The sequence below is a fragment of the Hyperolius riggenbachi genome, chromosome 10, assembly GCF_040937935.1.
Source record: "Hyperolius riggenbachi isolate aHypRig1 chromosome 10, aHypRig1.pri, whole genome shotgun sequence".
In the NCBI taxonomy this organism is placed as follows: domain Eukaryota; kingdom Metazoa; phylum Chordata; class Amphibia; order Anura; family Hyperoliidae; genus Hyperolius; species Hyperolius riggenbachi.
The window spans coordinates 203,841,303-203,867,479 of record NC_090655.1 but is presented as its reverse complement, the minus strand read 5'-3'; the positions used below and the strand labels follow the sequence as shown (position 1 = coordinate 203,867,479).

At 47.2% G+C, this 26,177-nt stretch overlaps 1 protein-coding gene across 3 annotated transcripts in view; it reads left to right on the top strand.

Moving 5' to 3' along the window:
* Positions 1 to 26,177, top strand: part of LOC137534254 (membrane-spanning 4-domains subfamily A member 15-like) — a 67,378-nt gene that overhangs the window by 35,987 nt on the left and 5,214 nt on the right. For all 3 annotated transcript variants that reach the window (XM_068255666.1, XM_068255664.1, XM_068255665.1), the window contains one exon: positions 19,580 to 19,701. In XM_068255666.1, the coding sequence (XP_068111767.1) occupies positions 19,580 to 19,690 (111 nt within the window). In that variant the 3' untranslated portion in view covers positions 19,691 to 19,701. The remainder of the gene's footprint in view (positions 1 to 19,579; positions 19,702 to 26,177) is intronic.

Sequence of the window (26,177 nt, the reverse complement as noted above, 5' to 3'; positions counted from 1 at the left end):
ATTTCCAATCCAGGATTGATTCATTTTAATTTGAGTCAGACGGTCTGCATTTTCTGTAGAGAGGCGGATACGCCGATCTGTGACGATGCCTCCGGCAGCACTGAAACAGCGTTCCGACATAACGCTGGCTGCCGGGCAAGCCAGCACCTCTATTGCGTACATTGCCAGTTCGTGCCAGGTGTCTAGCTTCGATACCCAATAGTTGAAGGGTGCAGATGGATGGTTCGACACAGCTACGCCATCTGACATGTAGTCCTTGACCATCTTCTCCAGGCGATCGGTGTTGGAGGTGGATCTGCACGCTTGCTGTTCAGTGGGCTGCGGCTGCATGGGTGTCAGAAAATTTTCCCACTCCAAGGACACTGCCGATACCATTCCCTTTTGGGTACTAGCTGCGGCTTGCGTTGTTTGCTGCCCTCCTGGTCGTCCTGGGTTTGCGGAAGTCAGTCTGTCTGCGTACAACTGGCTAGAGGAGGGGGAGGATGTCAATCTCCTCTCTAAAGTCTCCACAAGGGCCTGCTGGTATTCTTCCATTTTGACCTGTCTGACTCTTTCTTCAAGCAGTTTTGGAACATTGTGTTTGTACCGTGGATCCAGAAGGGTATAAACCCAGTAATTGGTGTTGTCCAGAATGCGCACAATGCGTGGGTCACGTTCAATGCAGTCTAGCATGAATTGAGCCATGTGTGCCAGAGTCCTACCAGAATCCTCATCATCCTCTTGTGAGCGTTGTGATAGTTGTTGTGATGCATCATAGTCGTCACCTTCCTCCTGGTCTGCTTCTGCTGACCATTCGCGTTGAATTGTGGAAGTCCAACGTGCACCGCTCTGGCCCTCGTCAGTGGTGGCATGAAATTCCTGCTCCAACTCCAGCTGTTCCTCCTCCTCTTCTTCGTCATAGCTGCTGGGGCCAGCGTTCCCTGAGGCGGATGGCCTGATGTTGGTACCATCACGCTGATCGTTTTCTCCTTCAGATTCCCCCAGTTGCATCATGACAGCTGTTTCCTTGATTTTTAACATCGACCTCTTCAGTAAACACAGCAGTGGTATGGTAATGCTGACTGAAGAGTTGTCACTGCTCACAAGCAACGTGGATTGCTCAAAATTTTGGAGGACTTGGCAGAGGTCCAACATGTTGGCCCAATCGGATCCACAGAAGCTTGGCAGCTGGCCGGATGCGCCTCGGTACTGCGCCGTCATGTACTGGACCACTGCACTCTTCTGCTCGCAAAAGCGGGCTAGCATGTGCAGCGTAGAATTCCAGCGCGTAGGGACATCACACAGCAAGCGATGGTGGGGGAGATTGAAGCGCTCCTGCATCTTGGCGAGTGCCCCCGAAGCAGTACTGGAATTTCTACAATGTTTGGACACTCGACGCACCTTCAACAGCAGATCGGGCACGCCTGGGTATGTCCTCAGGAACCGCTGAACTACTAGGTTCATCACGTGCGCCAGGCAAGGGATGTGTGTCAGCTTAGCCAACCTTAAAGCGCGAATGAGATTACTCCCATTATCACACACAACCATGCCCGGTTTCAGGTCCAGCGGTGCCAGCCACAAATCCGTCTGTTCCTTTATTCCCCTCCAAATTTCCTCCCCTGTGTGCTGCTTATCCCCAAGGCAGATTAGCTTCAGCAACGCTTGCTGACGCATGCCAACAGCTGTGCTGCACTGCTTCCACGATCCTACTGCTGCTGGGTTAGCGTTTCCGGATGAGGTACAGCTTTGAGATGCGTTGGAGGAGAAGGAGTCAGAGAGGTAGGTGCTGCTGTTATCCAGTGGGAGGGACGGCGGTGCAGCTGTTTGTGGCGTGGGCAACACCCGTGCCGTAGCAGGTGAGGAATCGCTGCCAGGCTCCACAAGGTTCACCCAGTGCGCGGTAAGGGAGATGTATCGACCCTGGCCGAACGCACTCGTCCAGGTGTCAGTGGTGAGGTGAACCTTGCAGGCAACGGCATTCTTCAAGCTTCGGGTTATTTTGCTGACCACGTGCTCATGCAACTCAGGCACTGCAGAGCGTGCAAAGTGGTAGCGGCTGGGAACCACGTAACGTGGGATGGCCACTGACATCATGCCCTTGAAGCTGTTTGTCTCCACCAATCGATATGGCAGCATTTCGCAGGCCAGAAGCTTGGCTATGCTGGCTGTTACTGCCACGGCCCGGGGGTCATTTGCTGGCAATTTCCTCTTGCGCTCAAACATCTCCGACACAGACAACTGAACCGTAGCGCTGCACACGGAAGGGCTGTTGGTTGTTGTGTTTGATGAACACTGGGAGACCTCAAGAGCACTACTCCGGAAAGTGACAGTGTCAGCGTCGTCTGATGTTTGTGAATGTTGTGAACCACGCAATGGCTGGGCTACTGCTGCTGCTGAGGCGGGTCTGGTGAACCCAAGGGAGGCAGTGTTGTTTCTGGTACCCTGTCCTGACGCGTTTGCCCAAAGAGTGGGATGTTTGGATAGCATGTGACGGCTCATGCTGGTGGTGGAGAGGTTGTTAATATTTTTCCCCCTGCTCAGGCGGGTCTTGCACACCTTGCAAATCGCCATGGTAACATCCTCAGTGCAGTCTTCAAAGAAAGCCCAGACTTTGGAGCACCTGCCTCCTTGCTGGCGATTTCTGTTTGCTCCTCTTTTGCCTCTCACTTGAACTTCCACGCTTGTGGTGCCTGAAATTGCGCGCCGCCTACCTTGTGGCACAAGGCGAACTCGTGCAGCAGTGTGTTCTTCAACAGACTCATCTGTGCTGCTGCTACGACGGCGATGTTCTCGTTCACAAACAAAATCTGGGTCTCTGTCCACATTGTCCATACCCTCCTCTTCCATCTCCTCAAACTCGTCATATGTCATTGTGGGCCACCGCCGTGGAGTAGAGCTCCCCACAACAACCTCTGCGCAGCACACTCCAACGTCGTCTTCCAGATCTTGTCGGCCGACCTCCTGCAATTGCAACCCCTCCTGCCCAAATTGCTCTGGGATTTGGGTTTCCGAGTCCTCTTCGGACTCGCCTTGTATTTCAGTGCGCGGTGCATTTCCCACAGTTAACGGTTGTGAATCCAGGCACAACATTTCTGGCTGTTCCTCCATTGACCTTTGAAAGGTGGAAGTTTGTTGGGCTGGGAATAGCTCCTGCGAATACCCCATTGTGTCCTGAGGTAATTCATCGGACTGGTTATCTGGCAGTTGTGTGCGTGGTGTCGCTGCCGGTTGTGTCAGCTTTGTGCCCACTGGCTCCTTGTAACTGGCTGAGGACTCGGACCTCGTGCGTGATGTGCTGGTGCTGCTTAACCCACTGCTGGACGCTTGAGAGGTCATCCAAGTAATTATCTGGTCCTGTTCTTTTGGATTTGTGAGGGTTGTTGTCCTGGACAACATGGGCGGTATTGAGTGGGTTTTCTTGGGTGCTCCCCTGTGGCCTGTACGTGAACCGACAGGGGAAACACCTCTTCCCTTGCCCCTCCCTCTTTCACCGGATTTCTTCCTCATTTCACTTATCCTTACAGTACACGCTGACTGGCAGCAGTACAGTGGCAGTACAGAAATGCTATACAGTACCACTATTCCCAGCAGCGACACAGAGCACAATGCTATACAGTGACGGGTGAGCGGTGTACCACTATTCCCAGCAGACACAGAACAGTACACAGAATGCTATATAGTGTGGCTGAACGAGCGGTGTACCACTATTCCCAGCAGACACAGAACAGTACACAGAATGCTATATAGTGTGGCTGAACGAGCGGTGTACTACTGTTCCCAGCAGACACAGAACAGTACACAGAATGCTATATAGTGTGGCTGAACGAGCGGTGTACCACTATTCCCAGCAGACACAGAACAGTACACAGAATGCTATATAGTGTGGCTGAACGAGCGGTGTACTACTGTTCCCAGCAGACACAGAACAGTACACAGAATGCTATATAGTGTGGCTGAACGAGCGGTGTACCACTGTTCCCAGCAGACACAGAACAGTACACAGAATGCTATATAGTGTGGCTGAACGAGCGGTGTACTACTGTTCCCAGCAGACACAGAACAGTACACAGAATGCTATATAGTGTGGCTGAACGAGCGGTGTACCACTATTCCCAGCAGACACAGAACAGTACACAGAATGCTATATAGTGTGGCTGAACGAGCGGTGTACTACTGTTCCCAGCAGACACAGAACAGTACACAGAATGCTATATAGTGTGGCTGAACGAGCGGTGTACCACTATTCCCAGCAGACACAGAACAGTACACAGAATGCTATATAGTGTGGCTGAACGAGCGGTGTACCACTATTCCCAGCAGACACAGAACAGTACACAGAATGCTATATAGTGTGGCTGAACGAGCGGTGTACTACTGTTCCCAGCAGACACAGAACAGTACACAGAATGCTATATAGTGTGGCTGAACGAGCGGTGTACCACTGTTCCCAGCAGACACAGAACAGTACACAGAATGCTATATAGTGTGGCTGAACGAGCGGTGTACTACTGTTCCCAGCAGACACAGAACAGTACACAGAATGCTATATAGTGTGGCTGAACGAGCGGTGTACCACTGTTCCCAGCAGACACAGAACAGTACACAGAATGCTATATAGTGTGGCTGAACGAGCGGTGTACTACTGTTCCCAGCAGACACAGAACAGTACACAGAATGCTATATAGTGTGGCTGAACGAGCGGTGTACTACTGTTCCCAGCAGACACAGAACAGTACACAGAATGCTATATAGTGTGGCTGAACGAGCGGTGTACTACTGTTCCCAGCAGACACAGAACAGTACACAGAATGCTATATAGTGTGGCTGAATGAGCGGTGTACTACTGTTCCCAGCAGACACAGAACAGTACACAGAATGCTATATAGTGTGGCTGAACGAGCGGTGTACTACTGTTCCCAGCAGACACAGAACAGTACACAGAATGCTATATAGTGTGGCTGAACGAGCGGTGTACTACTGTTCCCAGCAGACACAGAACAGTACACAGAATGCTATATAGTGTGGCTGAACGAGCGGTGTACTACTGTTCCCAGCAGACACAGAACAGTACACAGAATGCTATATAGTGTGGCTGAACGAGCGGTGTACTACTGTTCCCAGCAGACACAGAACAGTACACAGAATGCTATATAGTGTGGCTGAACGAGCGGTGTACTACTGTTCCCAGCAGACACAGAACAGTACACAGAATGCTATATAGTGTGGCTGAACGAGCGGTGTACTACTGTTCCCAGCAGACACAGAACAGTACACAGAATGCTATATAGTGTGGCTGAACGAGCGGTGTACTACTGTTCCCAGCAGACACAGAACAGTACACAGAATGCTATATAGTGTGGCTGAACGAGCGGTGTACTACTGTTCCCAGCAGACACAGAACAGTACACAGAATGCTATATAGTGTGGCTGAACGAGCGGTGTACTACTGTTCCCAGCAGCGACACACAATGACTGGGGGGGACCCTGGCTAGCGTGGCTGGAGCGCGAACTACCCTGCCTGCCTACCCAAAGCTAAACCCACAGACAAATGGCGGAGATATGACGTGGTTCGGGTATTTATTTACCCGAACCACGTGACAGTTCGGCCAATCAGAGCGCGTTCGGGTCCGAACCACGTGACCCGTTCGGCCAATCACAGCGCTAGCCGAACGTTCGGGGAACGTTCGGCCATGCGCTCTTAGTTCGGCCATATGGCCGAACGGTTTGGCCGAGCACCGTCAGGTGTTCGGCCGAACTCGAACATCACCCGAACAGGGTGATGTTCTGCAGAACCCGAACAGTGGCGAACACTGTTCGCCCAACACTACTGGCTGCAGGCCAAACGATCAGATTGACTCCTAAATAAGTAATGAGTGAAGTAAACAGCAGGACCTTGTTTACACAATTTATTACACTTCCAAAACAGTCTGAGAATGCTGTTGGGCAAAGGCAAGCTTATCAATAAGCTGCTAAATAAAGGAAAAAGCTTAAAGGGAAACTGAAGTGAAAATAAACTTGTGATGTAATGAAATGTATGTGCAGTACAGCTAAGAAATAGAGCATTAGTAGCACAGATATGAGTTTCATGTTGTTTCCAGTACAGGAAGTGTTTAAAAACTTCACTTTTTATCTATGCAAAAGAGCTACTCTGAGCTCTCCGACTAATTTAGTCAGAGAGCAATGTTATTTTCTGAAGCACTTATACATCAAAGAAACAATAAAAGACAACTTCAAACAAGATTTTACTGCACAGATATTCAAAGGGTTATTAGCTCTGCTCTGTTTCATAGTTTAAAATGCAGAGTGTGGTTTGTAAACTGCAACTATTACAGAATGATGCAATGTTATAAAACAAGCTATATATAAAACTGGAAAAAATACGAGACTCTTTTCTTTGCTATTTATGTTCTGTTAATTCCGTACTACACATACAATTCATTATATCATAAGTTTTCTATTCATTTCAGTGTCACTTTAAATTTTAACACTTCCAGCACCTTGAAAACCAGTGAGATGGTTTTAGCTGGTAATTTTATCCTGTGTGATTTAGACTATAGATGAAGTGTGAGTATAAGGGGCCCATACACTGCTCAAATCTGCTGCAAATCTATAAGTGTATGGCCACCTTAATACTACTTTTATGGCTAGTGTAGAACGCACATACCTGCTAGGCAACTGATATTGTTTAAAGGAATACTGTAGGGGTTGGGGGAAAATGAGTTGAACCTACCTGGGGCTTCTAATGGTCCCCCACAGACATCCTGTGCCCACTCAGCCACTCACCGATGCCTTGGCCCTGCCTCCGGTTCACTTCTCGAATTTCCAACTTTAAAGTAAATGGGAATCTGCTACAAAAAAGAAAGCCAGATAAGGAGGGGGAAGGCTCTGGATCCTAATGAGCCTTCCCTCTCCTCTTCTCTCCCGGTGCCCTTGGTGCAGCGCTGGCTCCCCCGTTTAAATGACTTGTCACGGGGGACTTCGGAAGTCTTCGGGAGCCGTGTCCTCCCAAAGACAGTGGGAGTGGCAGTGGCTCCATACTGCGCACACAGTATGAGAGAGGGCACTAGCGAGTGTGCAGTATGGAGCGGCCCATGTTTGGGAGCACTCGGGCTCCCGAAGACTCCCGAAGCCTCCCTTCGATGGCAGAAATAACAGTATTTGACCAATTTAGTCAAATACTGCTACGAGGGAGCCAGCGCTGAAACAGGCACCGGGAGAGGAGAGAGAAGGCTCCTTATGACCCTGAGCCTTCCCACTCCTTAGTTAAAGAAAACCTGTACTGAAAATAAAAGTCAAAATAAGCATACACAAGTCATACTTACCTCCTGTGTAGTCTACTCCTCAGTGTCTTTCTCCTGTCCCGCGTCCTATTTGTTCACTATGATCAAGGGAATTTTCCGTCCTCCATTTTGAAAATAGCCATTACCCCATAGCAGCTTTCTGGTCAGCACACAGTTAAACTGTAACATCGCCCACTTGAGCCATAGGGAAACATGAACATTACCTGGTACATCCGTTTTCCTCTCAGCTATAACTGACAGCAACTGATATTTTACTGACAGCAACTGATATATTTCAGATCTGACAAAATATTGTCAGAACTGGATGGGATTATTGTCAGAAGAAAATACTGAGCTTCTGAGAAGAACTGATGGCAAGGTAACTCTGTAATGTTCATTTGAAGTTACCTCATGTGTTTATTTTAAATATTTTTACTCAGTACAGGTTCTCTTTAAGTATCTGGATTTCTATTTTTAATGGGTTGCCATTTACTTTAAAGTCTGAAAACCACTGCGCCTGTGCGGCCGTGTCCTCACTCCCGCTGATGTCACCAGGAGTATATTGCGCAGGCACAGACCATACTGGGCCTGCGCAGTACACTCCTGGTGACAGCGGGAGCAAGGACACGGCAACGCAGGCACAGTGATTTTCAGACTTTAAAGTCTGAAATTCCAGAAGTGAACCGGAGGCGGGGCCAGAGCATCGGTGAGTGGCTGCGCGGGGACAGGATGTCTGCGGGGGGACCATTAGAAGCCCTGGGTAAGTTCAACTCATTTTCCCCCGACCCCCCTACAGTATTCCTTTAAAAGGAAACAAATATGGCAGCCTCCATATCACTCTCCTCTCGGGTTCACATAAAGGAGAACTTCAGCCTAAACAAACATACTGTCCTGATCAAGCACCTATATCCTTTGTGATGAAACTTCCAATAGCTCTACCTAAAACTTTCTCCTGCCGACTTAATCCCTTCCTTCTGGCTGATAAGTCAGCAATAGCTGGAGTAAAGCATTGACTCTCTATGTATATTGAGAATGATGAAACATCTGCACTTTCAGTATGGAAAGCCCACAAACCAGTAATCAGAGGTGCATTTATTGCTATGGGAGCAAAAGCAAAAAAAGAGAGAGAGGCTGGTATCAATGCATTACATGCCAAAATTTTGTCAGTTAGGGCCCATTCACACTTGAGCATTTTGCCGAGGATTTTGGCAAAACGCTCAAACACTAGCGCTTTTGAAAGCGCTAGTGTAATTTAACCCTATGGGCCCATTCTTACTTGGGTGATTTGCGCTAATCGCCGCAAATCGCCCAAAAATGCTAAACGCAAATGCATCGCCTGCACCATTTTCAGGCGATTTCCCGGCAATCGTGTTTCAGTGCTATAGAATCGCTAAGCGCAATCGCGGAAAAATCATCGCAGTGTTCAGTGATATTCCCGCTGAAAAATCACTCATGCAAGATGCCGGCAAAAATTGCTGGCGTTTCAAGTTTCTAAGTGTGAATGGGCCACTAAAAGCCAAACATAAGGCTTCCTTGGCATCCCAGATCTTACAAGAACTCAAACAACTACACACTATGCTCTCTTATAGAGTTAAACGTAAATTCTTACTATCAAGGGGTGTCTTTTACGAACATGGCAACAAGAGCGGTACTCTCCTAGCTAAAGCCCTACCGGTAGAAAAATCTAAAAACCATGTACACTCACTGATTGACTCGTCTCCAACCAAACTAAGAAGATTAAAATTCCTGAAATAGCTGAAGAATTTAAGTTATTTTATCAATCTATATATAAAGCATCCCCTATGGGAAAAGATTAAAGAATGACTAGATCCCAGGCGATGATCAACTTTTTAGGGTCCTATGGTCTTGACAAACTTTCTGATAATGAACGAAAACAGCTAAATGCTCCTATTTCTACAGATGAGTTTTTGACAGCAACAAGCTCTTTAAAACCACATAAATGCCCTGGCACAGATGGCCTAGTGGCACAATACTATAAACTCTTTGCTGGTACTCTTGCTCCTCATTTCCTTGCAGCATTCAATTCTATAGAGAGTGACACTATTCCATCCAAACAGTTCTCAGAGGCTCTGCTAGAAGCAATCTCAGATGATCTTAAAAGGTGGGGTCCTAAACCTACTCTGTCTTGGTTTGGCAGGATAGCCTCCATAAAGAATGATATCCTACCACATTTTTTATATATTAGCCAAACTATTCCTATCTACCTCCCTAAGCTATATTTTTCACGCTTGCAATTACAGGTCTCTTCATTTGTGTGGGGGAAGCGTTCAGCCAGACTAAGACAGACTATTTTTTCACTTGACAAATCCAATGGTGGTATGGGCCTACCAAATTTCCACAAATATCACCAAGCCTCAATTCTAAGTAGAATATTGGAATGGTGCTCTGTAGATTAAAAAAAAAAAAACATTGGAGACAGGCGGAGCAGACGCTAACTGACATTCCTTTGTCAGGCCTTCCTTGGATACCCACTTCTTTGGAGTCTGATCTTATTAAAACAATTCCTCTTGTTGCTGCCTCGTAGAAGACACTTCATGAGGTCACAAAACCCCTGGTCCACTCACCCCAATCTTGTTTAACCCCGGGTTCAAACCAGGTATGGAACCGACTTTTTTGCCTAACCTACTAAATCGTAATCTTAGATTAAAAGATGTCACACTTAGAGGTAAATGCATGCACTTGGACTCATTAAAGTCCTTAATAACAGATAACAAGTTCCCTTTTTGGGCTTACTTACAACTACGAAGCTTTGTTTCTTCCTTACTTCAGTCGCATAAAGTTGTTAGGCCATTGACAGACTTCGAGCTATGCTGCATGAGTGATGGGCAACATAGACACACAGTTTCTCTACTATATGGCATGTTGCTTAGCTTTGATTTGCCAACCTCTCTCTCTTTTCAAGACAAATGGGAACGTGCCCTAGACAAACAGATCCCTTCTGATTCTTGGGACAAAGCATTAATTAATATTCATAAAGGCTCTTTCAATACTACCACTCAAGAAATGAGATGTAAGATACTGATGCACTGGTACAATACTCTTGAAAAGCTTTTTAAGGCATATTGATCCCACATGATAATTGCTGGAGATGCTCTAAAAAGGGGGGGGGGGGGGGGGGGTCTCTCTTTCATATCTCCTGGAGATGTGATAAAATCCAACCTTTTTGGGAAAATGTATACTTCTGGGCCTAGAAGATTTCCGCTATTCAAATTCCGTTCACCCCGGAAATGTATTTGTTACATATTATTCCCTTTTCATCCAAATCATATAAGAGATGTGTTCTGATACATTTATTAAACGCAGCCAAAGCCTTGATCCCCCTGTACTGGAAAACAGATACTATACCCACTATGGCAATGTGGTGGAGCTGGGTGAATGGGATTGCAGATATGGAGGAGCAGGGATGCTCAGCAGAGCTCGAATATTCGAGTAGCTCGAATATTCAAGCTCTTTTTCAGCTATTCAAGGTCGAATACTGAGCTCAAATAGCTGCAGCTATTCGAATGGGCTATTCGAGTGAACTTGAATAGCCCACTCACTATTCGCGCTATTCGAGCAAACAGCGTTATTCGAGCTCGAATACCGAGCTCGAATAGCGTCATAGCCCAGATTGATGTCCTTAGAGCCAATTAGAGGGCTCCCAGGCCCTCTGACGGCAGCCAATCACAGAGGGGGACCCTGGCCAGCCCCTACCCTATAAATAGCGGCCGCCATGTTCGGTTTTTCCGTCCTTGCTTGACTAGTACAGAGAGAGATCTGCTCCTTTGTGCTTTGGCTTAGCAAGTGCTCTATTGTGGTCAATCACCTAGCGTTTTTGCTCACATACACCTGCTATATACACCTATATTGTTGTTAGCTAGATAGAGATTGTATTTTAGTTAGTAGCTTGTGTGTTACATAGAGACAGCTGCTGCTGCAGGCAAGCTTACACAGCTTTAGGCCTCAGGGCCTTGCCTGTGTGGCAGCTGTCCTCCTGTCCTCTGTTAGTTTATTTCTCATCTATACCAGTGTTTCTGCTGTGTATTCTACCCTGTCTTGTCCTTTACTTACTGAGTGATTATTGTATTTTGTAGTTATACTACTGTACTAGGGACACTCACTGTTACTGTTCATAGCTCCTGCGTGTGTGTGTGCGTGCACTGTCTGTAGTGTACACAGTACACAGTATTCCCTTCTACTGAATCATCTGATTAGTTACTACTGAATCTGATTATTGTATTTTCTAGTTGTACTTACTGTACTAGGGACACTCAGTCACTGTTCATAGGCTAGCTCCTGCGTGTGTGTGTGTGCGTGCACTGTCTGTAGTGTACACACACTCTATTTCCTTCTACTGAATCTGATTACTACTGATTATTGTATTTTCTAGTTAGTGTACTAGGGGACACACTCACTGTTCACTGTTCACACTTACTAATTACTGATTATTGTATTTTGTATTTGTACTGTACTAGTAATCACTTAGCGATCTAATCACTTAGTGATTAGTGTCACCTCACCCACCAACCCACTCCATTAAAGTACCCCACTTTTTCACCCGCCCTTTTAAAAAACGTTTTTGTTCACCCCCAAAACATCTAAGATGTCTGGAAGTGGCAGCCAGCGCGGTTTGGGCAAGGGGAAGGGCAGCAAGGGAATCAGGAGGAGAGGGAGCAGTATTGTGGCAAGCCACCATGCACAGTTCCGCAGCAGCAGCGGCTGTGTCAGTGGCTAACATTCCGCCTATAGCCACTAGCCGTGGACACCTTGGGCGCCGCCCAGCAGGAGCATCTGCAACTCACGCTGCAGAGACACAGCAGCAGCAGCGTGTAGTACCTGCTCCTATTTTCCTCCAACCGGGTTGGAAACGTCCCATTGAGGAAAAGGATGCAGCCACTGTGGTGCAACTGATGACGGAGGATGAGCAGCCCGCCATCAGCTCTGCATCCGAGGCCTCCACCCTCACCACCACCACCACCCCTGTTCGCAGCAGCCGCCCAGCAGGGCCTGGGGAGGAGGCCAGTTCACCGTCAGTTGGCGATCTGTCATTCAGCAGTCTTTTGACCCCAGGCATCATGAGTCAATTGTCTGCTGTTGTTGGCAATTTTGAAGAGGAGATGCTGATGGGCACTTTGGGGGAGGAGGGATTGGACTGCAAGACTGTGGCGACAGTCAAGCAGCCCATCCATGCATCAGGAGAGGAGTTTGGGGGGTCATCATCCCAGCAGGACATGTTTTAGGAGGGGGAGGATGATGATGATGATGACAGGGTGACAGACAAAGACTGGGTGCCACCACCAGCACCTGGGGATGTCATCATCAGCAGCTCTGAGGAGGAGGAGGATGCGCTTGTGGGCCTTGCAAGGAGGCACATCATTGCAAGCATTGGCAGCAGTAGGCAGGTCCCACAGCCTGCTGGTGTCTCAGGCTCAGCAGCAGCAGCAGCAGCAGCAGCATCTGCCAGTTCCACCACCAGCTGCACCCAAGCCCCCCCCCCCCCAACAACCACAGGGAGACAGGCAGCAGCGGCTCCAGGCTGTAGGGGGGTTTCTTGTCACCAATCTGGCAATTTTTCACCATGCCCACAGTTTACAGCAAGTACGCCACTTGCAACCACTGTCAGCGGAAGTTGAGCAGAGGTGCAGACCCCTTAAAGTTCAGCACCAGCTCTCTTATCAACCATCTTGCTGCTAAACATTACCACCATCATAAGGAGTTCCAGAGGCTGAAGGCATCTGGTGCTGGCAGTGGCACCACACCCATCACTGCACAGCCTTCAGCAGCAGCAGCAGCAACAGCAGCAACCTGCCCTCCTGCTCCTCCAGCACCACCAGCAGGAGTGCGGAAACGCACTGCTCCTCCCCCCTCTGCAACTCCTGCCGCCGACACAGAGGCCTGTTCTGGCAGCCAGTCCTCAGTGGCCTCCTCTGCTGTCTCCGCTGATTCCCATGCTAGCAAAAAGCGACGCCAGAGCCTCTTGAGCGAGTCCTTCCAGGTGGTGGTTGGGGCTCTGCCTCCCAGCAGCCGTCGCGTGCGGCAGCTGAACGGCTTGCTGGCACGGGCCATGTGCTCCCAACTCCTGCCGTACACGCCCGTGCAGGAGGGGAGCGACATGCATGCGCTGCTTGCTTGTGCAGCCCCAGACTGGCAGCTCCCCAGCAGACACTTCTTCGCCCGCCAGGTCATGCCTGCACTGCACCGCTTTGTGATGGCCAATGTGGAGCGAGGGCTGGAGCACGCGGTTGGTGAAAGGGTTCACGTCACCATGAACTCCTGGAGCAGCCGCTTCGGGACAGGCCGCTACCTGTTCTTCACTGTCCACTGGGTCAGTTTGGTGGAAGGGGGTGAGGATGGGAGAGCAGCAGCGGGCACAGCAGCAGCAGCAACACAGTGGGTGGTGCCACCCCGCAGGGTCAGGGGAACTGCAGCAGGTTCCTCCGATCCTCTGCCATCCTCCAGCACACCTGGCCAAACCCCCCGCCTCAGCAGCAGCGTGAAGCCACGCCACTGCCAAGCGCTGCTGCAGTTGGTCAGCCTTGGGAAGACCAAACTGACGGCAACCCATGTGTTGGCCAAACTCCAGGAGCAGGAGAGGATTTGGCTGACCCCCAGAGGCCTCAGAGTCGGAGAGGTGGTGGCCGACAATGGGGCCAATCTGGTTGCCGCAATCGACAGGGGAAACCTGACCCACATCCCCTGTCTTCCCACGTGCTGAACCTGGTGGTGCAGAAGTTCTTGCGCACCTACCAGGGGATGGGCGAACTGCTGGAAACGGCAAGGAATGTTGTGCGTCACTTCTGGCGCTCGCCTGCAGCCTCTGCGAGCCTTGAAGACGTGCAAAAGGAGCTGGAGCTGCCACGCCATCGGCTGATCCTTGACGTTCCAACTCGCTGGAACTCCACCCTGGCGATGTTGGAGCGTCTGGTTGAACAGAAGCACGCTGTCAACCAGTACCTTGCCCTGGCCACTGTGTCCGCCGCTCAGAAAAGGGACAAGACCAGCAACATCCCGTCCATCGTCCCCGATGACGACTGGCGGCACATGCAGCAGGTGTGCTTAGTGCTGGCTCCCTTTCTGCAGGCCACCAACATGGTGAGCAGGGACCATGCTATGGTGTGCGAGTGGGTGCCCCTGGTTTGTCTGCTGAACAGGGCCCTCGATGCTTTGCTGGAACAGGGAGCAGCAGCCTTGGCCCAGCAGGAGCGGCATGCAGCTGCACAGTCCACCTCTGAGGGGGAGGAGGAGGAGGAGGACTTGGTGGAGGTCCCTGACCTTGCTGCTGATGAGGGGGATCAGCACAGTGCAGCTGAGTTGGTGCGGGGGTGGAGAGAGGATGAGGCGGCAGAGGAGGAGGATGAGGAGGACAGCACTGCCGTCGATGTGCCAGCACATGTGGCCCGCCTCTTCCCAATGGCAGCCCACATGCTGACGTGCCTGCGCAGGGACCCCAGGGTGATCCAGATGAAGCAGAGGGAGGACATCTGGATCAGCATGATGTTGGACCCGCACCTCAAGGGGAAGTTGAGCGAGTTCCTGCCTCCTACAGGAGGAGACCCAGAGCAACAAATAAGGAGCTTGCAGCAGGCCCTTGTTGAGCGCTTGGAGGAAGCCTTCCCCCAGCCTTCCACCCCCACTGTCCAGCCAGCACAGAGGCAGCAGCAGGTGCCTGCATCCAGCAGCAAGCGCCCCACAGACCTGCTGTCTCTCAGCAATGAGCTCTACAGGACTGTAGAGGCTCCAGCAGTGACTAGAGAGGAGGTGCATGCAGCAGCATCCTCCTCCGGTCACAGCCAGCGCCTGACCCGCATGGTGGCTGACTACATGGGGGCCTACAGCGGGCTTGACAGCGATGCCCCTGTTGATCCCATGGAGTATTGGGTCAAGCGCCTGGAGATCTGGAGCGAGCTGGCGCAGTACGCCCTGGAAGTGCTGTCCTGTCCCCCTTCCAGCGTGCTGTCCGAGTGCTGCTTCAGTGCAGCTGGTGTCGTGGTCACCGAGAAACGCTCACGTCTGTCTCACAAGTCTGTGGACAGACTGACGTTTTCTCAAGATGAACCAGGCGTGGGTGGAAGGCGAGTTCCTGGCCCCTGTTGTCGGCGAGAGGGGGACATGAACTGGCTTTCGGAACCATCGTTAATATGCCTTACCACCCTTTACCACCTCCTGGCTCCTGCTCACTACTAAGCCAGCCTGGTTCAGTTTTACTATTACGTCGCCTGTAGCCACACATTTTACACCTACAGTGGGCTGCTGTGTACTGCCCTTCTGCTGTCTGTCTGTGTTTCCCACTGCCAGGGTACACAGATTTACCTTCTGCTGCCACTCTGCCACCAGCTATTACGTCCAACAATAGCTATATGTGTAATTTGCTGTAGAAAAAAAAAAAAAAAAAACATTAAAAAAAAAAGGTTTAATTTTTCTGAGGTGCCCGGGTTGAAAACTGTGTTGTCCCAGTTGTGTATTGGACACGATGTGGGCTGCACGACCGCTGTCTGGGACCTCCTGTTGTGTTTATTTAGAGCCCTGGTATCACCGCTAGGTACCAGGGCTATTATGTCACGCTGCCTACCTGCTGCCACACTCACACTACTCCTCCATTCCTCCTGCTGCTGCTGCTGTCTGTCTGTGTTTCCCACTGCCAGGGTACACAGATTTACCTTCTGCTGCCACTCTGCCACCAGCTATTACGTCCAACAATAGCTATCTGTTAAATTTGCCTTAAAGAGACTCCGTAACAAAAATTGCATCCTGTTTTTTATCATCCTACAAGTTCAAAAAGCTATTCTAATGTGTTCTGGCTTACTGCAGCACTTTATACTATCACAGTCTCTGTAATAAATCAATGTATCTCTCTCTTGTCAGACTTGTCAGCCTGTGTCTGGAAGGCTGCCAAGTTCTTCAGTGTTGTGGTTTTGCTATGAACTCACCCTTCCATGCCCCTCTATGCACACTGCCTGTGTGTTATTTAGGATTAGAGCAGCTTCTCTCTTCTCTCTTATCTTTTACAAGCTGGATAAATTGTCCTCTGAGCTGGCTGGGCTTTCACATACTGAAGAATTACAGACAAGGGCAAAGCTGTTTGCAGGAAGAAACAAGCAGCCTGAAACTTCAGTGCATGAGAACAGGGGGAAAGAAACAAACAAATGATCTCTTGAGATTCAAAAGGAAGGCTGTATACAGCCTGCTTGTGTATGGATGTATTTTCTATGTGTGGACATACTGTACATCAACCTACTTCCTGTTTTGGTGGCCATTTTGTTTGTTTATAAACAAACTTTTTAAAACTGTTTTTAACCACTTTTAATGCGGCAAGGAGCGGCGAAATTGTGTCAGAGGGTAATAGGAGATGTCCCCTAACGCACTGGTATGTTTACTTTTGTGCGATTTTAACAATACAGATTCTCTTTAAAAAAAAAAAAAAAAAAAGGTTTAATTTTTCTGAGGTGCCCGGGTTGAAAACTGTGTTGTCCCAGTTGTGTATTGGACACGATGTGGGCTTCACGACCGCTGTTTGGGACCTCCTGTTGTGTATTTATGGGCTGGTGCAACCGCTAGGTACCACAGCCCATTATGTCTCGCTGCCTGCCTCATTGACTGCCTGCTGCCACACAATCATCCTCCTCCTGCTGCTGCTGCTGAATTTACCTCCTGCTGTCTGTGTGTTTCCACTGCCAGGGAGCACATACAATGGTGCTTCCACCATGCGCCACCAGCTATTTATTACTCTCAAAAATAGCTGCATTTCTTTAAAAAAACGAAAAAAATATATATACTTTTTAATACTTTGTGATATTATTTTTAGAGGTGTCCGGGTTGAAAACTGTGTTGTCCCAGTTGTGTATTGGACACGATGTGGGCTTCACGACCGCTGTCTGGAACCTCATGCTGTGTATTTACGGCCTGGTACCACCGCTAGGTACCACAGCCTATTATGTCTCGCTGCCTGCCTCATTGACTGCCTGCTGCCACACAATCATCCTCCTCCTGCTGCTGCTGCTGAATTTACCTCCTGCTGTCTGTGTGTTTCCACTGCCAGGGAGCACATACAATGGCGCTTCCACCATGCGCCACCAGCTATTTATTACGCTCAAAAATAGCTGCATTTCTTTAAAAAAAAAAAAATAGAAGAGAAGTAAGTAAAGAAGAAGAAGACGATATAGAAGAAGAAGAAGATATAGAAAAAGAAGAAGAAGGAGAAGAGGAAGAAGATATAGAAAAAGAAGAAGAAGAAAAAGAAGAAGAAGAAATAGAAAAATAATAATAAGAAGAAGATATAGAAAAAGAAGATATAGAAAAAGAAGATGAAGAAGAAGATGAAGAAGAAGAAGATGAAGAAGAAGAAGATGAAGAAGAAGAAAATGAAGAAGAAGATGAAGAAGAAGAAGATGAAGAAGAAGAAGATGAAGAAGAAGAAGATGAAGAAGAAGATGAAGAAAAAGAAGATGAAGAAGCAGATGCAGATGAAGAAAAAGAAGATGAAGAAGAAGAAGATGAAGAAGAAGATGAAGAAGATGAAGAAGAAGATGAAGAAGAAGAAGAAGATGAAGATGAAGAAGAAGAAGATATAGAAGAAGAAGAAGAAGAAGAAGAAGATATAGAAGAAGAAGAAGAAGAAGATATAGAAGAAGAAGAAGAAGAAGATATAGAAGAAGAAGAAGAAGAAGTATACAGTACTGAACAGAATTTTGGACACAACTTCTCTTTCCACCTTTTTTTTTTTTTAAAGGAACATCCCCACATAATCACTTGCTGTTGTTACTTGGAAAAAAAGATGTTTCTTGCATCATTCACCCCCAAAACAAGTGTTGGAAGCTATTTAAGGCCAATTCGAATAGTCAGCTCGAATAATGAGCTCGAATACCGACTCGAATAGTGAGCTCGAATTTCGAGGTCGAATCGAATAGTAAAAAATATTCGACTCGAATATTCGACCGAACTCGAATAATTTACTATTCTAAGTCGACCTAACTCGAATAATAAAAAGGGGTATCCGAGCATCACTGTGGAGGAGATCATCTTAGCAGCCCAGGACAGGATGGACCTTTATGTTAAAACTTGGGCAGTATGGTACGACTTTCAAGATTCCCAGGAACATAGGGATGTGATGTAATATGATGAAGTGTTTAAAAATGGCTCCTTTAATTGGTAAGAATCCTGGAGGTTAACTCCTGTCTCTTTTCTATGGTTATACCACTTTTGTGCTGTTTAAAGATGTCGTGAAGTAACTTGACACTGCGCCTTCTGGATTCTTGACCCGATAAGTCATTCTGTCTATATATATGTGTTCTGGACTCTGGGCCTGTTATTCATCATACTTTGTATAGTCTGTATGTTAATATTGTCAACTTGCTGTTTTAACTTTGTGCATTATTATAATATGCTTCATTTCTATACTCCGTTTTACTGGATGCAATTTGCTTACTCTTCTTGTGCTTATTATGTAATGATACTTTTTGCTGACAATAAACTTGAAAGTGAGGGAAAAAAATACTGTCATTAAGTTACATTAGTTATATTATTAAAATAGATAGGTAATATAATCTCTTACCCACCCTGTTTTAAAAGAACAGGCAAATGTTTGTGATTTCATGGGGGCAGCCATCTTTTTGGATGAAAATAGGTGGCAGGGAGCATGAGACTCAGTTCCAACTGTCCTGTGTCCTAATTAGTGTTGATCGAACACCTAGATGTTTGGGTTCGGGTCGGCTCGGCCGAACATCGTCCAGATGTTTGGCATATTCGGCCGAACTCCGAACCCTATTGAAGTCTATGGGGACCCGAGCCGTGGGGGGCCGCAGAGCTGGAGGGGGTAGCGGGCAGGAAGGGGGTATTGGGCAAAGTGGCGGGGAGGGGGTCGGACCCCCCCCCCTCACCTGGGTCCCCCAACCTCCGCTCCCCTCTAGCGTTAAAAAGTTAAGTATGTCTATGTATGTAACGTGTAGTGTCTATGTATGTAATGTGTAGTGTATCGTAGTCTAGGGCCAATTTAGAGGGAAGCCAATTAACTTATCTGTAAGTTTTTGGGATGTGGGAGGAAACCAGAGTGCCTGGAGGAAACCCACGTAGACACAGGGTGAACATACAAACTCCAAGCAGATAGCCTTGGCTGAGATTTGAACCAGGGACCCAGTGCTGCAAGGCAAGAGAGCTAACCACTACACCACCATGCTGCCCATTTCTGCTATTGAATTCACTGTATAATTTTGATTTTAGTTAAATGGACTGTTTTTTTTTTGTTTTGTTTTGTTTTGTTTTTTTGCTTATGTTTTCTCCTGTTTTAAGATTGCTAACCTGTTTCTCCCTCATTTATTTATTTACAGTTCCATGCAAGTCCACTTTATTGGGGTCTCATAGCCACAAATGGATTTATCCTCTTTTTGTCTCTTGTTTTCGTTTGTGTTGGATGCAGCATTTTCAGCAATGGGCAATAGGAAAGCTCTAGGTATGTACCTTTTTATTGCAAAATACAGTGTTCTAAATGATTTTAAATGAGATGACTGTAGTCATGCTAGAGCACTTGTTTGGATTATCAATTGCGCTATCCTTCTATTATCCCACTCCCCCTCACAATTTAGGCCTGCTGCACCTCTCTTACAATGCTACATGTACGTTCAACACAAGTCTCACTTCTCACAGAGTACGCTCCCCATATAGTTCACATGCGTGTCAACACTGATGCTCCTTGAAGCTCTCAGTCGCTGATCCTCAATCATGTCCAATTCACTTGGCACACTGTCAGATATATTCACCACTGCGAGCCTCTAGTCATCCAGGTGCTCATTAGGCAGAAAATAAAAAAGAAACAAAGAGATCATAGTGCAGTCTGCTATGTTGTTTCCACGGGGAGACCACCACCCTATGGGGGCCCAGTGATGGATAGCACTGCTACGGCACTGCTACGGGTTCACCTCTATCACCCTGTGTAGTGACCAACAAATGGCACGCTTACCTGGCTGCAAGGCTACCCTGCCTCACAGACAGCAACTGCGCTTAATGGTATGGACTGGACTCTCCTCCAGTAACCTTCCTTCATATATTCAGCATCTCAAAGAAAGGGAATCAGAAATATCATAGTGCAGATAAACCTCACAAATGCTAGGTCAACTCCACTATCACACACACATTTTCCTGCTCACCCTTTAAAACTGCTGCCCACTTGTAATGATCTGCTCTGCTGTCTGCACAGACAGACAGCTTTTTGACCATTTTTTAGGTCTGAGTGCTGCAGAACCCTGGAAAAGAGACCTGTCTTCACTCTGCAAGTTTCAGAGTTGCTCTGCTGGTGAGGAATTTGCATCCACTTGTCATGCGAATTGCTTAGCTGCTTCCTTTGATGGCTTGCAGTATAAATACCATTTCCTCCCAGAATTCCCTGCTGGTCATGAAGGTTTGTTCCTGCTAACTTTCCTGGAGTTTCAGCCCCTCTGCTGATTGTTGGCAAAGATTCTAGTGTAGTTAATTATTGGGGAGTGCATCTTGCATTCTCTATAGTGCAGTCAGGCTTTGTATTATTTGTACTGTATTATTCCTGTGCTGTTTTTGTCTGGTCCCTGCGATTGTACTGTCGCCTGCGGCGGCTGGCAATAAATCGTTTGGTCGTTCCTAGATCTCATTTGCCCTGGCGGTAGTGGCGGTGGATCTCCTTTGTCTGTCTTGGAGTATAACCTTAGCTAGTACAACCTAGCTGCGGTTGCTACTGGTTACTCCTTTAGTCTGTCTTGTCCAGCACGAACGCTTGCTGTTGTCTGGTGGGAGGCAACCGATTAGCAAGCGTTCGCGTTATTTGTCTGTCGTCTTTGTTAGGTTAATTTGTTAGTCAGGGTTGGCGTGTTTTGTCTCTATTGCGCTTCTTGTGCGGAGACCGCGCCATTACCATGTTTTGTCGCTGTTGCGCTTTTCGTGCGGCGACCACGTTTAGGTAGTTCGTTTGTTATTTTCTTTGACGTTCAGATTGTGGTTCTTTGCTGTGCCTTTCCTACTCAGTCACGCTCTGTCTCACTCAGTCTTGTGTCTCTATTAGCAATTGCCATTCTGGCGATTGCTTTCTCACTTTGGTTTTCGCTGTTGCATGTCAACCATCACTGGGTGGCGACTAGATTGGTGGACATACATACATTCTGTCTCTGTGCTCATTCTCTCTCACTAGGGGCTATCTCGCCCTGTATTGCTTCCCCTCGTACAATTCCTATCTGGCATCTGTGGCAGTGCAGAGGGTTTATTCCTCTGCATTCCACAGCTCCATCTGCTGGTGGGAATTCCCCTCTACAAGTGCATTGCAGCAAAGCTGGGTTCTGTTATTTAGACGCTTGTGGAGGATTTACGCAGTGTCGGCGCACATCCTTGGACAGACTCAGGTACATATCTAAGGGCTAAAACACCTTCAATAGTGTAAAACCATTGGTTTATTGGATAAAATAAAGAATTATACTCACAAACGAGTGATAAAATTGCACATATCAAAGTTAAAAAAGGACCAGAGGATGTCTCCTCCTGTTGCTGCTGGTCACTTCCTGCCCTTAGCTCTGCCCTACTTGTTTTGTCTCATGACTCATCAGGGGTAGAGATGTCGCGAGCCTCCGATTTTAGGTTCGCGAACCTCCGCGAAAAGTTCGGTTCGCAAAAAAGTTTGCGAACCGCAATAGACTTCAATAGGGAGGCGAACTTAGAAGATTTTAAAAAATTCTACCAGCTGGAAAAATGATATAAAACATGTTTCAAGAGCTCTAATACCTGGAGGCACACCTGATTGAGTGAAATACACATCACTGCTGGAGGACCCGCCCTCCCTCCCTCCTCCAAGCAAGGTCCTTATACCATTTGACTCAGTTGTCTGCCTACACTAACTAGTTATGGGACAGCTGCTACACACTCTGCTAGGGAGATTTTAATTAGCCTCTTGTGGGTCACCTCCCTCCTCCCACCTCCCTCCTACACTTCTACCTATTCCCTCCTCCCTCCTTCCGGAGGGAGGAGGGTCTCATCTGCCAGGGAATTATCCTATTTCAAAAAACAGTATACATCATACCATGGCTGGGAATCAAACCCAGATCTCACTGTGTGGTGGGCAAGCACACTAACCACGGTACCACTACAGTAGTAACTGAAGCTGGCCTAAAATTTACCATTTATGCTCAATGCAATAGAAACATTAGGTTGCTTAAAGGGAACCTTAACTGAGAGTGATATGGATGTTTCCTGTAAACAATACCAGTTGCCTGGCAGTCCAGCTGATCTTTGTGACTGCAATAGTGGCTGAATCCCACCCTGAAACAAGCATGCAGCTAATCCAGTCTGACTTCAGTCAGAGCACCTGATCTGCATGCTTGTTCATGGGCTGTGGCTAAAAGTATTAGAGACACAGGATCAGCAGGCGATTCAGGCAACTGGTATTATTTTAACTGGAAAAATCCATATCCTTCTCCATTTAGGTTCCCTTTAAGGATTTGTAGCATAAAAGCCAACTCACATTGGCTGGGATTTGAACCTGGGTCTCACTGTGTGGTGGGCAAGCATACTAACCACTGTACCACTACAGTGGAGGGAGGTGGGAGGTGGGAGGAGGGTGGAGGGTGGAGGGAGGAGGGAGGAGGGTGGAGGGAGGAGAATTAAAATCTCTGTAGCAGCTGTCCCATAACTAATTAGTGTAGGCAGACAACTTTGTCAAATGGTATAAGGACCTTGCTTGGAGGAGGGAGGGTGGGTGGGCTTACAGCAGTGAGACCAGTGTGTTTGGCAATAATGTGTCTGCCGACAGTAATATGGAGGCTCAAAGTTTTGCTCAATAGAGCATTATGGGGCGAATCGAACTTCCGTAAAAGTTCGCCTGATGCAGGCGAACGCGAACCCCCAAAGTTCGCCTGGAACCAATCGCAGGCGAACCGTTCGCGACATCTCTAATCAGGGGCCATAGGTCATGAAGCAACCCAGCAGACTTATATATACATCCATCTCATTTACATAATAAAAATTAAATCATAGTAATAGTTGTAAAAATCCTATCCTGCATGCCTCTCCTCTTTATGCCATTTGTAAACCGCTATGTGTAGCATCTATATGTCCCAATATAGCACTTTTCTTCCGCACTCACCAGAATCTAATACCTGAGTCTCCATTATTCCCAACTCTCGCGATACTTCGGCCATTCTCACTTGCAAATCCCTTCTATGAGACAGCACAATCTGACCTTCGTGAGATCTCGCAGCCAGCATTCTCCCATTCTCACGGGATCTCGCTGTTTAAAAGCCACCACATTCATTGTTGATTATTATTATGCATCCAACCTTCCCCTCCTATGGTCATCCATATTATAATGAGCAAAATAACCCAGCCCTCTCCATCCTGCCCCCATACAAAGCCCAAGGCGTTCCACCTCATACATAACAGGAAGCCCCAGTGCGTTCCACCTGATATATTGCATTTGAATAATGCATTCCAATGCGTTCCACCCACTTTTTTCATCTAGATTACCACTGTACAATAACTAGCAAGATTTCCCCACTATACATACTTACCTACATAGTCATTCCATGCCTTTTTAACCCAATTTTCCAAGTCTGCTCATATACATGCCCTACCTAGTATACCTATATTCTACAGTGTATACACTATACTACGTGCTCACTCAAAATTCATAATAGTGCCAACATTACCATAAAATTAAAACATGCCAGTGTCAGGATCTCTCCTGTAGCATGTTCTGTCGGTTGCAACCGGGCAGTTCTGACTTATCTGCTTGCATTCGGTTGCGCATTCGCGATAAGTCTCATTGGCCTCAAATCACTAAGCTTATCTCCTGTCTTTAATAACGTTTCTAGAGTTGTCACCATGGTGATAAGGAATGTAGTGGTCAGGAAACATATTGGCCTCAATTCACTAAGCTTATCTCCTGTCTTTAATAACTCTTCTAGAGTTGTTACCATGGTGATAAGGCATGTAGTATTCAGGAAACATTTTACCTCAGGCAAGCCTAAAGTTAACTCTTCTGTCTTTACGTTAACTCTTTAATCCTTAAAATAACTCCAGAGTTAAAGACAGGCTGTTCATTAACTGCGTGTGAAAATAACTACAGAGGAGGTAACTTAACTACAGAGGAGGTAAATTAACTACAGAAGAGGTAATGTAAGGAATGAAGAGATAAGATAACTCTCTTACTGTGTGGAGGTAAGTTTTATCTTGCCTTATTATCTCCAGCATGATCTTTGAGGCCAATATCTCCAGCATGATCTTAGTGAATTGAGGCCATTGGCCTCAATTCACTAAGATCATGCTGGAGATAATAAGGCAAGAGAAAACTTACCTCCACACAGTAAGAGAGTTATCTTATCTCTTCATTCCTTAAGTTACCTCCTCTGTAGTTAATTTACCTCCTCTGTAGTTAATTTACCTCCTCTGTAGTTATTTTCACACGCAGTTAACAAACAGCCTGTCTTTAACTCTGGAGTTATTTTAAGGATTGAAGAGTTAACTTAAAGACAGAAGAGTTAACTTTAGGTTTGCCTGAGGTAAAATGTTTCCTGAATACTACATGCCCTATCACCATGGTGATCACTCTAGAAACGTTATTAAAGACAGGAGATAAGCTTAATGAATTGAGGCCATTGTCATTTGCAATCACTCTGCAGTTCAGAGCAGCTCAGGATGCTGTCATGACTCCTCCTATTGCTTTTAGCCATGGATTTCCTACATTCATGTTGTTGCATATTATTGCATGTATTTGTTATGAGAGTCCTTCAGCTAGCAGCTTGTAATCAAGCTGGCTCAGGATTGAGTAATTACCATTCAGCTGTGTGGGAATTTGCATGCCTGCATCCATTGGCTGATGTCGACATAAAAGTCTGCCTCCCATTTCAGGCTCTGCCCGACATAGCGTACAGCTCCCTGAGTTGTTGCTGGGTCAGTCATGTGAATTGTATATTGCATTGTTTAACCTTGTTTCTTGCTTGGACGTTTTCTGTATCCACGGGGATACAGTGAAGTCTATCTGATCCTGATAGCTTGGATTCTGCCATCACCACATTGGTGATTTGTAGTATTCCTGCTAGTCTGTTCCTCAGGGCGTAACTATCGCAGTGGTTGCCAGGTTATGCTCCTACCTGTTTGTCTTGTCTATGTCAGTGTGAATGTTTGCCATCGCTGGGGCAGCGACTAGATTGGCAAAGCATTCCATCTGTCTGTCTGTTGTTTCTCTTGTTACTCAGTCTGAGGCTTAGTGTGGCATCTCACTAAGCAGCCATTGTGTATTAATGCGACTTTCATTACTTGATTAATGTATTACAATGCGACTGCCAGACTGACCTTAGCTTTACTGACCATTCTCTCACCTAGTCCTTTGTACCACAGCCATCTGATCTAACGTGTATGACCTTGGCCTGTTACCTACTCTGATTCTGTCTAGCCCACTGTACCACTGCCATCTGAGCTAACGTGTATGACCCTAGCCTGTTACTGACTAGGTCAGTTGTGTTTTGTATCTCATAGCATCTAGCGTGATAGGCGGTATCGGAAGTGGTATCGGAAGCCAAGAACTGCAATTGCTCTGGCAATCTTGCTCCCTTGTTCACTACTCCTGTGGCCACCTGTGTAGCCTCTTCCATTACCCAGCTACATTGTCTTGAGCACACACGCTGACTCAGAAAGTATAGCCCCCAAGCATTACAGCCAGTTTTTTCACAACCACCAGAACATACTAAATAGACTAACTCTCTATAATATTTGACCACCACAGTCGCTATACAGTGTCTCTATTCTTAACACATGAACACATCAAGCTCCAATATAATAATCCCTTATTATCCTAAATACCTTATATTGTGCTCCCATCTCACAAAATGATTCCCATACTAGCTCCACACCTTCAGTTAGGCTTCTTGCACACCAAGACGTTGTGTTAGGTGCCACGTTAAGGTCGCATAACGTGCA